This window comes from Antedon mediterranea, chromosome 6, assembly GCF_964355755.1.
Source record: "Antedon mediterranea chromosome 6, ecAntMedi1.1, whole genome shotgun sequence".
In the NCBI taxonomy this organism is placed as follows: Eukaryota; Metazoa; Echinodermata; class Crinoidea; order Comatulida; family Antedonidae; genus Antedon; species Antedon mediterranea.
In genome coordinates, this window is record NC_092675.1 from 2,427,657 (window position 1) to 2,441,106 (window position 13,450).

General features: G+C 32.8%; 1 protein-coding gene across 2 annotated transcripts; it reads left to right on the plus strand.

Moving 5' to 3' along the window:
- The first annotated feature begins 162 nt into the window (after positions 1-162).
- LOC140050879 (dual oxidase maturation factor 1-like) lies at positions 163-11,727 on the plus strand. Of its 2 annotated transcripts, XM_072095856.1 has the most exons (10): positions 164-628; positions 5,767-5,824; positions 6,856-6,996; positions 7,274-7,393; positions 8,032-8,185; positions 8,632-8,861; positions 9,049-9,218; positions 9,602-9,649; positions 10,622-10,767; positions 11,057-11,727. In XM_072095856.1, the coding sequence occupies exons 1-10, from the start codon at positions 407-409 to the stop codon at positions 11,136-11,138; spliced, it is 1,371 nt and encodes a 456-aa protein (XP_071951957.1). In that variant the 5' UTR covers positions 164-406; the 3' UTR covers positions 11,139-11,727. The 2 variants fall into 2 exon arrangements, with proteins under 2 accessions (XP_071951958.1, XP_071951957.1); XM_072095857.1 differs by lacking the exon at positions 9,602-9,649 and having other exon boundaries at positions 163-628.
- Positions 11,728-13,450: the final 1,723 nt, after the last annotated feature.

Here is a 13,450-nt window from a genome sequence, read left to right on the forward strand (position 1 = left end):
ACGCCCTTTGGAGATAAGGAAATACTGTAGATGAATTTGCAATTTCTTAAATCCAAAAAACAAGACCCCAGATTCTCCAATCGAGTCTGTAAAATATCAATACGCTAGCATCCTGTTGCATAGGCGTGTTCATGACCGATCATTTCTATAGTCAATTCAACCATGAATATTTTGAATGGAGAATTTTGATACGCTTTGTCATCGGATTTAGAGCAACAATTCGCTTCAGTTTCGAGTTGAACGCAACGTTTGCATTGCTGATTTTACAAGTTGAGTCACAGAAGAGACAGGGAGGTGAAAAAAGCTATAGTGGTAGTCGAGTGTCATATACTAATAGAAAATCTATAACAGAAATATCGTAAGACATTGGGGAACGATTTAAGGTAAATCGTTATTTAGTATAACGATGGCAACTCCATATGCATGTGAGAGTGACGTTAGTGAATGCCTAGGCTATGACAATGATGTTATAGGATTTGCAGTTTTGAGAAACAAACCTGCTCCGACGGCTTATGCAGCCAATCCTACCCCTGTTCGAGTTGATGTTTTGGAAGTAGGATTAATCTTTGCGGCAGTTCTCCTTTTCGTATCATACCTCATCATTTTACCAGGAATCAGAGGATGGGAGGTAAGTTTAATAATATTTTTCTAATATTATTTTTAGATCGTTTTAAAATTATACAATGAATGAAATCTACTATAAATAATTGAATATCGTATGTATCATTTTCTTTTTTATTCAACACGTGTTTATTTATTTACATAATAATATAATATTAGGCCTACATAAACCATTAATTGTTTTAAGCATATCTAAGCCTATTTTTAAGTAGTCGAAAAAGATTTATTGTACAAATGAGTACTACTCTAGGCGTAAATGTTTTGACCATCTTAAGATTTGACCAATCGTCGGCATGCAACACCCAATGGCAACGCAACTTTAAGACTGTGGTATAGTACTGTTATGGTACTGTTGCTCTATATAGTTGTATGGAATAAACAATTAAACTACCATTTAATAAAACATTGTAGGCGAGCTTTGGAAACATTAATTTTAAATTATGCGAACAGTAGGCATACTACTAGTTTTGAATAATGTATTATATTCTAGTAGTAGACAGCCCCTGGTTGTATCTTGGAATTCCATTTCTATAGGCCAAACTGATCATTTCTTTTCAACAATTGTACTGTATGTGGACAGACACTACTAACGACGTCATGTACATGTAACAATAGATGTGTTACCAATGTCGCTCTCATTAAAGTAATTCATTTAAAATAAAAACTTGCTTTCGAAACTCTATCTTTATGTTTTTACACAGATAATCTCTTTGTTCTGTAGGTGATTACGTCGTAATAGATTTAAAACAATGTAACAAACAATAAAACAATAAAGAGGTAAAAAAAACCAACAACAATGGAATTGACGTTTCTATACGGCTTAACTAATTCCAATCTAAGCAACTTCATCTATCTCAACTCAGTGACGTCATATACAAAATATTATAGGACCTAAAACAAATACAATTATTTTGTTAAAAACTATGAACTATGAAAATACAACAAAACCAAAATATAAATAAATTATATATAGGGCCTAGGCATAGTGTGTTTACCTAATTAAAAGAACGAAAAACAATGTCATGAACACAGTACAGATAACACATCAGTATAATATAGATATAGATAGATATTAATTAGTATCATGAAGGCAACCCAAATGTGAATTCACATTCGAAACCACCATTGGGCCGGCCGAAAAAAAAACCCACAAATTTAATTAATTATTCAGTCGTGTAATTGTTTGTTTACAGTAAAAAAATATAGATGAGTATGATAAATAAATTTATAATTACTGGATGATTGAATGTGAATGTAGTTAAATTAATGTCAATTACAAACACATATTAATCTTTACCTCGCAAATCGGATTTTTACAATAAGGCAATACAGTATTACAATATGGCCTATTCGTTGGTGACTAAAAATGTTTACGTGTACTTTTACTGCTGTATACTGTAGGCATATTGTTTATTTTACAGTTCTTCTTTCTTTATTTGGTATTGATTTGCGATTACATTGTTAAAGAAAGCATTGTGGTTTGATCACATTTTAAGTTATATAAATAAATCATCCGTACCTCGCAAGTCATGTTTATACGAATAGGTCTAAAAGGCGGCCAAGAACACGGAAATGATTTTAAAAAAAAAACATCAAGTGGTGTGTAGTTACCTGATTTGACATGTCAGGGGAAGAGTGAAATTCAATCCTAATGGATTGACACACGTTCATGAACGGCTGTTTTTCAAGAATCTAAACTATGATTGAACCCTTGAGCTATGATTAAACAAGAAATATTTCTTACAAAAAACGCCGCGTAACTTTTTGACTGGACAGTTGTAAGAACAGTCTTCATTAATCTAATATAATAGGTCGGCCAATCAAAACGCAAGTGAACAATTGGGACTTTACTTGTGATTTATGTCATTGGCCTGTCAGCACAGTCGTTTCTTTCTAGAATTAAACGCACAAATTTGTATTGGGAATAATGTATGTGGTTATTACTATCGCATTTAGGTATTGATAATAATAATAATATGGCTATTGAATATATAATTACTGTCTGTAGAATAACATTTATACATTTTCGGTTCGCGATGAAAAGTTATATGAATGGATTTGTAATAGGTATTTATAATAATAGTATATGGGTTGTATTATTGCTAAGCTATCACCAAATCGCGTTATAACATTATTTCTCAGGGTTTTTTGCACCATTGATCAATACCAAACGCGTATCGGTATTATGGTTTTTAATGAATCATTACATTAATAAAAATACCCAATTAAATCAATCGCGTCAGTCCAATTCCGACTTATGTTTCGATCACATAGTTCTGTGTCTACACTGTCCCAACTAGTTTAACAAAAAAAGTGTGATGTGCCCAAATATGGTAGTGATATGCCCGATTATCGTAGTGATATGACATCGTCATGTCTATATAATATGGGCACATCATATTTTATTTAGTTTGATAGTATAGACAGAGCTTAAGGATTATATTAAAAAAATGTTTTCTTACATTTTGAACGGAAGTATTTATTTGTTTATAAGCCCAATTTTCCAGTCTTAATTTTACATTTTGAAAAAAAGTATTTATTTGTTTATAAGCCCAATTTTCCAGTCTTAATTTTACATTTTGAAAAAAAGTATTTTATTTGTTGATAAGCCCAACTGTGCAGTCTTATTTTACATTTTGAACGAAAGTATTTATTTGTTGATAAGCCCAATTTTGCAGTCTTATTTTACATTTTAAACGAAAGTATTTATTTGTTGATAAGCCGAATTTTCCAGTTTAATAATAATGACCCCTTCCACAGTGCTTATACCATATACATTTTACATGATATTGACCGTGGGTTCTTTACGCCTCTGATGCATTTGTTTTTATTGTACCTTTTTAATAAATTATTATATGTTTAGGCCTAATCACACCCAATTTAATGAAACGGTCAGATTCCGATTTCAATTGAACGAAAGTAGTACTGTATTTATTATTCATTGATAAGCCAAGGGTCCCATGGCGTTAGCCGATATCTTGAGCATTTGACTCTTGTAACACAAATCATTCTTCAAAATCTAAAGAAAGAACCTCACACGTCTTTTTTGTGAGTGATACACTATGGATATGCCCACGGAAATAATATGTGGACATTGCAAACAATCATAGGCCTACAGTAACAAACATAACATGGCTAATAAGCATAACATTCAGACTTGCTTGTTTTCTAGTGGATTTTTATTTACTTTAGCATGTAGAATAAAACTAGTAACAGTGGCTATATTAATAATTATACTGATTATCCTTGATGTTATCGCGTCTAATAATAAAATATTTTGTTGTTGATAAGCCCAATTTTTCAGCCTTGATTTTACATTTTGAACGAAAGTATTTATTTGTTGATAAGCCCAATTTTGCAGTCTTAATAATGACCCTTCCACAGTGCATTTTACATGATATTGACCGAGGGTTTTTACGCCTCTATAGGCACTGATCAATACCATAATTAATGTACTTTTTTAAATGAATATTGAAATGTTTCAACACTCCCAGATTTCCTCATCTTTATCGTTTCAAAAATTAATTAAATAATTTTCAGTGTATCACCGGGCGGTTTGGAATTTATTTCTATGCCTGTTGTGTTTATATATATAATATTAAGTATAATTATGAATTCACCAACACTTTCAGGCCCGGGGCCGAGTTGTAGACCAGACTTCCATGCACAGCCACATGTTAAGGAATATGAATCTCTTTATGATTTTAATATGGTTCGAAATGATATTACACAACAACGATTAGACAGCAACTGTGCAAGAGTCAAACTAATAAAATCGGAATGATCAATTAATTGAACATTTACAGCATAAGGCCCATACACTAGGACGATAACTATCGACGATAAATAGACAAATGTGCATTTTTAATACATAAACCAAAAGAAATATAAACAATTCCTTTGATGAAAATTATATTTTCACACGTCCAATCAAATGACGTCATGATTAGTAAGACCAATAATATCGTGACAATACAGCGATTTTATTGTTTTTATTTATCATGACGTCATTTGATTGGAATTTGAAAAACATTATTTTTATCAAAGACAGCATAAATGATTATCCTATAGGTCTAGAACGAAAACCTTTCTAATTTCTTTTGGTTTATGTAAAAAAAATGCATGCTATATATTTATCGTCTGTCGTTATCGTCATAGTGTAATTGGGCCTTTATACAAAAAAAATAAATTGATTACGAAGTTACATGTCATTTTCACCTATCACCAAAAAACTAACCTTTTCAAAACTAATTAATTGTTACGAAGCCAATTTATATTATATATTTCATTAAAACTGAACTTTACGGTAAATGAAGAGTAAGTATCAGTTAATATGAATAATATAACTAGTAGGTCTATGAACTTGCGTCCAGACACAGAACTGTGACATTACTATCATAAATGTTGAAACCACTTATAAAACCTTTTTTTTAAAGAAAATATAATTGTGTTAGGAGAAGACTAATAAACAAATAGATAATGTTCAAACCTTTTTCTGGATTAATTAATGGAGCAGGCGTTCCTAATAATCTTCTGTAGACTGATTGTTCACCTTCTGACGATAATTGATTGGACCCCCCACGGCATCTGATAACCAACAAAAAATTTACGAGGACTGTTTCAATGATTTAATATCTGACGGCGTATTATTATAACATTGGCCTAGATTGAAAGTCAAAGAAAGTCATTGTAAATACCTCCCTTTATGTTGACAGAGCCAAAATAAAGTTTTGACCATTATCGAATGATTATTTGACAGTGACTTATTATAATACCGCCCTGGTTGACAGCAAAAACGAAGTTATTATTTATTGATCAAGATTTTACAGATTTCCGTCTACATCTCAATAATACTGTATTATCAGCAAAGGCTTTCATATAGACTCTCTTCTCCCAGACGTTTTTTGGGTCCAGCAGCTACCTATAAATTATAGTCGAGTTTCCAAATTCACAAAACTGTCAGCCTTAGATACTAAAGCTACCGCTATGAAACAGCTTATTAATGAATGTGTCCTCCTGGGACATAGCTGGCTAGAGCCGCGGCGCGAAAAAACATGAATATTGTAATGTCATATTATAATATTGAAAGGATTTGGCAAAAACTGGAAAATAAATGCACTTGTCTCTGTCTTTTGTTTTTAATAGCGTTTGTGGTCTTTTATCCGGGTCACAACCAGCATCTTCATTGGTACGGCTATAATGGGTAAGTTTACTTTAATTTAGTCGTGATTTAATATAGCCAAAATTAACGACAATCTAGTTTACTGTACCATCAGGTGATTACCCTGATTGTACACAATTTCTATTCTTCCTATTTAGCCTACAGTATTTCTGTACAGATTATTTTGTGTGTATCGATTATCCCGGAAAAGTTCAATATAAATTACATATTTTTATTACAATTATAATTATGATACTCAATACCGGAAGTTGATGAAAAATAAATATTAGTTTGTGTGCAGTTTAATAGGTCTATATATTCCACTGTGTAAACGTTACGATAGGCACCACCTTCATGACAATGTTAAAGTCAACACTTTATTGATAAGGCCTAATAACTATATATACATGTTGCGTGTTTATGTGTATATTAAAGATCATTTAGGCATAATATAGATAACGATACTTCAAGTAATGTTTGATTATTGCTCGAATTCCGACTATACCGGTATTCACAAGGATAATGATAGGAAGGGGAACTATGAGGTTTTTGATACCGGATATCATCATGGTATATTCTCAATACTGTTCTATATTATGATAATTTCTATCGAGTACAGTATCATATTCACAGGCAATTTCGTAATACTGCACATATGTGTTTGCCATGTTATGCCTGTATCATAAAAGTTAAGAATTTGCTTTTATATTAAAACAATAACTTCCATTTCTAGAATCCCTCGCATCTTGCCTCATTGTTAACATTTTTTGTTTTAAATAAATAAATACCGTACGTCGCCATTATCACTTTACAGAAATTAGAGGTAGTAGTGTATTTTAAAATGGATTTTATATTGAAGAAAATAAATAATATTGATAGTCCCCGGTAAGATATAAATATAAACAGATTAGGCCTAATGAACTAATTTACTGTTTTGAAGAGCTGATCTGCGAAGTCGTGAAGGTGTAAATTCTTTAGGGCCTCTTCTTTGCAAAGTTTCTTTACTGTGAAAGTTAGTCATTAATTTGATGATGCTGTACTATAATATATGATATAACACTATGCTTCTACAGTATCGATCTATGGACAAGAGTGGGAGGTTGCTTCCCTACACAAAGTAGAGACAGCGTACAAGTCGTTCTTCCGGGAGGAAATACACGATGCCGAAATAGAAGTCAAAGTCGGTCTCAATGCTGTCAACATCACGCTTAAAAGTAAGAACTATGTTTCACTAGGCCTAAGAAAGTCAGTGAAAACTACAATATAGGCCTAACAATATCGTAATTATAGGTAAAAAGACAAAAATGGACAAACTCAAGAGATATATGGTGACGTCACGTTTGTAAACATAATTGTGATTTCATATTTAACATAAACTACAAGACTTCACAATATACGAGGCTCTATCACTTACAAGCCAGAAGTTAATTATTAATATTAGTATGTCTGTGAATAATTATTATTATATATTACACTTATTTTTCGAAATAGCGAATCCCATCCAACCGTTTATAGACGATGAACACGCAGAATTTCCTAATGAAATCATTAATTATAATGAGCGATTTCATTTCTACGGTAGCCAGAGACGTAATGGATTCGGGCCTTTTGGTAAGTGTAGCAAAGTGGTATATTTTAGTAGAAATTGTGAGAAAAACTTGTTTTGATTCCTGATGCCCAGCAGATTAATATGTAAATGACCAACTGTTACCTCGTTATGAGTAATATGAAACTTGTTGCATAACGTAAAATTCTATATCGATATATAAAATCAAAACTAACCGAAGGCCTACGGTATTTTAACATATATTCATTATTTTATACTGAATAATAACGATAACGTAGATGTTAAACAATATGGATTCTCCAACCTTAAGCTCTGTCTACACTATCAAACAAGTTTGACAACAAAATGTGATGTGCCAAAATATGGTAGTGATATTCCCCAAATATAGTAGTGATATGTCCATATATATGCACATCACATTTCTTTTGTCACATAAAGTTTGATAGTGTAGGCAGAGCATTAAACTCTCATATTTTAAATTCAGATTCTAACAGATGAAAGACTAGAGGAACTTAATTGCCCCTCAGATATATATCTATTCTTCAGCATAGGTGTGTAGTACTACTAATGACCCCCATTGAACCATCGTCACACCTTTCCCGACGAAGATTAAGGTATACCACAAACATATACCACAATTACATTCTTAAATAAGTGTTATTGTTATATGTTAATCCTACAGCTGGACGTATCAATCGTGAATTTCGTGCGGCTCAATGGCGCGGCATGCCTTTCCCCATATTGTGGATTGCTGAGTATTTTGTCCTAGATGGTGAGAAGATCCGTTGGGGAAGATCGTACCGCCATGCTGGTTTCTATACCTATATTATGTTATGGTAAGACAACTTATTGGTACAGTATTAAACCGTAAAAACTAATATAAATTGTGGTTAATAATAATGCTACACCCAACCCCCCACATTTCCCCGTAAAACAAATGAAGGGAAATGCATTTTACACAGCGGCTAACTCATATTCAGAACAAATCCCTCAGGCCAATGAACACTTTGTTACAAAAAGGCTGCCCCTTACTAGAGGTTCTATAGGCCTAATAATAATTAATTGGTACTCACTTTGTATCATTGGGACTCTTCAATTTCAAGGTGCGTCAAAACTATAGTTAATAAAAATTCTTACGTCAGCACAAAACAACAGTTAAACATAATACACAGGATCGACAGTAAGAATACACGAGTAGGCCTATTTTGAAGAAGCAGAGATCGCCTATTCCATACTTTACAGAGCGGCTAGCAGTATTATGAAAAATGTGGTTATTTTGTAGGACGGCGTTCCCATTGTGGCTCCTGTCAAACATCTTGTTCTTTATGGTTCTGCGATACGGAGCATATTTCCTAATGTTAACTGGAGGAAGCCTTCTAACTGGCAACATCCTATACAGTAGCATTCGGTATGGAAGTCAACCACTCAGAATACCTTTCGTTACAGAGGACAATCCCGCAGATGGACTTGAATTTCACAAGGGTCCACATTTCATGCTATGTCTTTTCACCGGTAAGGAGTAAACAATTATTAAAAATCACTAGATATCATAATATTGGGCTACAACACTCTAAAATAGCACACAACCATTGGTTTATTTGTATGTATGTATTGAGCATTCTATGCCAATACTTAAGAATCAATGTTCATGAATTCTAGATTAAATAACGGATTAATTTTATATAATATTAATTCATAGGTTTGATATCATTCATTGGCGGAATAATTATTTTGATAATGGATATGAAATTCCCACAAGAAATTGCAACATTTTTCAACGTTGATGTTCTCCAAGATTTTGAAGATACTTACGCGGAAGATAAAGAAGCGTTCGAGAATAATGGCGTACAAGAACACGCCAATGTGCCGGTAAGATTTGCATTTCAGCTGCTATAAAACATTTTGGCACGCATAGCGTGTCATACCTATGCTTAATCTGGAATAACGAGCCAAGTCTATTATTAGTACTTCGTTCAAAACTTTAAGATGTAATTTAACGTATCTAACCTGTATTATTTTACAACAAATATAATTCGATTAATTATTATTATATTATATACCTTTAACCTATTATGATTTTATAGCACTTTCAACAGAACGTTTAATGTACTAATATATACGTTACTTTTAGTTACATAATTATTATTTACTTTGTTACTAAGTTTATGTTTTGATTTAGTTTCGTTATGATATTATTTGAACTGTTATTTTTTATGTTTTTATGATTTACTTTATTTTTACTAACAAAAAAGGCTTTAAAATCATCTGGAATGTCTAATGCATTGGAAAATGGCGGAAAGGTGAATATGATTTTAAATAATAATAAAACGTGTTCATTATTCGCCAAATATTTGTTAAATATAGACCTATAATTGTACGAATGGTGTTGATATCTTTTAAGTGTTATATATTATTATATCAATAACTGAGCAAGGTTAATCAGTAATAAATGTCTTTGCGGTCCTAAAGATATTCCAGATATTTCGTCGGTGGAAGCGTAGATGTCCTTTGTATTCGTAAGATCAAACTTATCTATTTGGATAATTTGTCGTGTGCTGTGGCTTTATACAATTGTTTATGTATGCAAAATAATACAGTAGAACTCCTACTTTGGGATAGGCCCTACTTTCAGGGGACATTTTCCAGTAAAACGAACGAGTGGAAATATAGGCCTACGTACGGGAAACTACGGTGACACTCCCTCACTACTAAATAGGGTTCTGCTGTATTGGTAACTTGTTTGGTAATTTCTGTGATTGCGGTGGGTTGCAATATGGATGATGGGTATTGGAAATCAAACCTTGCTGTTTCATTATAGGCATATTTATTCAGATTTAGGCCTATACATTTTCTGACTCGTGAAAGCAGCACATCATGGCGAATTTACAATGTGTGTAGGCCTACTCTACAGGCTTTGGACATTTCTACATTTTCTCGCCTCGGGTTTTATAGCATTGATGAATTAGTTTCTATGGTTATAAGACTTTCACAATCACTTTCACAATAATTGAACAAAGCTTTCATTTATGATTTCAAACAACTTGCATTTTAAGGGCAAATGTATTCATGATGCTATGATCATACATATAAGCTATAACCCCAATTATTCCACAAAAGTTTCATTTTGAAAAATTCTCATCATCCGCTTTCATTCCGAAATAACCCTGTTGTGCAAATGATGCTTGTTTCAAATGTTTTAAGAACGATGAAACAGATTAATAATTAATTTCAAACAAATTTATAACTATTATTTTGATCACTTTTTTTACTAGGACCGCCCGCGTTTCGAATCTAAGAGAAAATCCCGTTTTGCAAAATCCAAACGCAGACCACGAACCAGCTCTGCAGGTAGTCGACCTAGAACAGACGGAGTAGAGGAACAAGGAAACGGTACTGCAAGTCATCCAACATCTCCACCGTAAGTAGGCCTATATCGCTTTTCTAAGGGCGCCTTCGAACACAACAAATGGCCGTGCTAAGTCCTATAGTTTATACGACAAGTGTTTCAACAACTAGTTAATTGTGCGCGCGTAAAAGTCGTATTATTTTATAAGCAACATTCTTGGCGCCTGACCAACTCTTTATAACACATCATAAACAAATATTTAAGTACTTTAATGAACATAAAGCACAGTTTCTATCACCAATAGTTTAACAAATAATTACTACTGATCATGGTGATTATGTCTTGTTATCTTTAATTACAGGGAAAAAGTAGCATTAGAAGAAGGTGGAGTATCTATTGAGATGACAGACAAGGAAGCAGTGAAGGAAACTACTGAAGCGTGAATTAATATTAGTTCCCACATTACTTAAGTCTTCCTAGTTGCTGTTTTAGAAACTTCGATTTTATATAATATAATTTTATTTTAGCCGTTTTAAACAAAAGATGTATGATGTTTTCTTGTATCCACATGCCATAAATCATTCCATTTAAATTCCTCGCTCGACATCCAAGTAAACTTTAGTGAACCGTAGATTACAGTCAACACAGACAATAGGCCTAATGCTATTCAGAATACAGTACTGAAGATTTTATTGTCCTTTAAAGGCTCCTTTTAGGCGGTTCATTTTTTACCAAAAGTGCATGTAGATGCCTAACTCTCAATAATCCATGGGTATATTCTGAACAAAGTATTTTGCTTAAAATATTGAAATATTTTTAAAAACATTTTTAGAGAAGATTATACATAAATCAACATTGAATACAAAAGAAGTCTATATGTATGTTAAGTAATGTAATACTAATAATCGGCTGTAAATAGGTGTTGATTTCGTGTTTGAAGAGTCTTTAACATGGCCGAGTGTACAATATTAGAAAAAAAACTTGACAAATTTGAGGCTTTCCTATCCTTGTCAACCAGGATTCATATAACGGGTGAAATGTTATTATACGAATGCTTGTACCACAATGAGGCTGAAAGTATTATTATATCCAAATCTGAGATTTACCTTTACGGCTTAAACATCCTTGATCAGGAAAATGTATTGTTTTATCTTTCCTAGATGAATAGACGTATTCAATCCTACCACAACTCCAAGAAATTGACTTCCTAAATCATCACAATCATTCAAGGTTTTAGTTCAATAAACCTGTAGCTTAATAATCAAAATTGTAACCACAGCTTAAACAGTTTCCTTTCACGACAGTTAGTATTAGTAATAACTTTTTTTGCATAATATAATGTAATACTTTATTTTGATATAAACTAGCTTAAGAGTTTTTTTTAACAAGTTATTTTCAGTGTTATATGTAAATGAATAAATATTTTACGATACAAAACTATGTGTTTCGACTTTTGTAAATGTGTTCTTTGTAATAGTATTAATATCAATATGTTTAATCAGTGAATATTGAAGGATTTCAAATCGTTTCCTTAAGCAAAACAAAGCGTAACCTCAGTTGTATAAATAGAATATAGTCAATTTACTTTTCTTATAGCATTACAAAAAAAACAATTCATCGTTCTGCTGTATGCAAACACGCTTCACAATGGCGGTTTACTGGTAATACAAGAAAAAGACAAAGAATAAGTTATATAAAAGGTCGATCGGGGATTTTTCGGGGTTCTAAAAATTGTTATAAGAGTTGAATCAGTTCATGCGTCCGACTTACAAATCGTATTGTTTCATTTTCTTTTCTAAGAGATGTCGCCTTTGGGTTTTAGTAGATTTGGGACAGACTGTTAATTAACTCTCTGTGTGGTGTAAAGTTGGCAATTATTGCCGAATTTGAAAGCGATCGAAGCTGCAGTAATAATAGGGGCATTGATAGAGTATCGAACGATCTAGAAGGGTCATCTGCAGTTGAGGGACCCTAAGCTCTTCCAGCATAAATTATAAAATGAATAAATTACACTAAAAATAAATCTGTAATAGTGTAAATGGGGGAATGGATACTGGACTGAATTACGAATAGGTGTGGACGACTGCATACCACCCTAGTGGTCCCTTCGTGTCGTCTGTCCACAACAAAAGGAGCTGCATGGACCAGTGCACCGGGGTAACCCCCTACTCTTCCGAAAGACGTACTGGTCAGATATGTATACTGGTCCGAGAAGATTTGTTCTACCACCAGAACAACAATGGTCGAGGAGTGCCTTGAACCTGCCTTATGCGCTGGACTCGACAAATTTAAGTCATAAAATGCGGTAACCAAATTGAACATGCGTTTAAAAATGTAAATTAGCAATCTAAATATTATAACATTCAAACATTCTGCCCGAGATTTCTTAAAACTTCATTCGTATTGGACTTTATCTAGGTCAAGTTGGATCCAAAGAGTCTAGTGTGATTGAGTATTTATACTCGATATTTCAAAATTCTTTCAATAATAGTATATGATGTTCTTACTGTGGCTTCATTAAGCGGTTCATAATAATCTTAAGTGTAAGTTATTAGAAAATCCTGGACTTAGAAACCAGGACCTCAAATAAATTGAACTCAAAACAAATGTCTTTTTACTTCCTTATATAGGCCTCCTACAACAATAGTTGGTGTAGTGGCGATTGAAAACAAACAGTGTTTCCTTGTCTTATCATTCTATCAATAGAATACCAGTACGTGCATATCCAATGTGTTGTATAATTATGTCTTTATTT

Excerpts from the sequence above, each read along its gene's own strand:
- LOC140050879 (XM_072095856.1), top strand. The coding sequence starts at position 407 with ATGGCAACTCCATATGCATGTGAGAGTGACGTTAGTGAATGCCTAGGC. Across the intron at positions 5,825-6,855 it reads CATTGGTACGGCTATAATGG|TATCGATCTATGGACAAGAG; the intron begins GTAAGTTTACTT and ends ATGCTTCTACAG. Across the intron at positions 6,997-7,273 it reads TGTCAACATCACGCTTAAAA|CGAATCCCATCCAACCGTTT; the intron begins GTAAGAACTATG and ends TTTTCGAAATAG.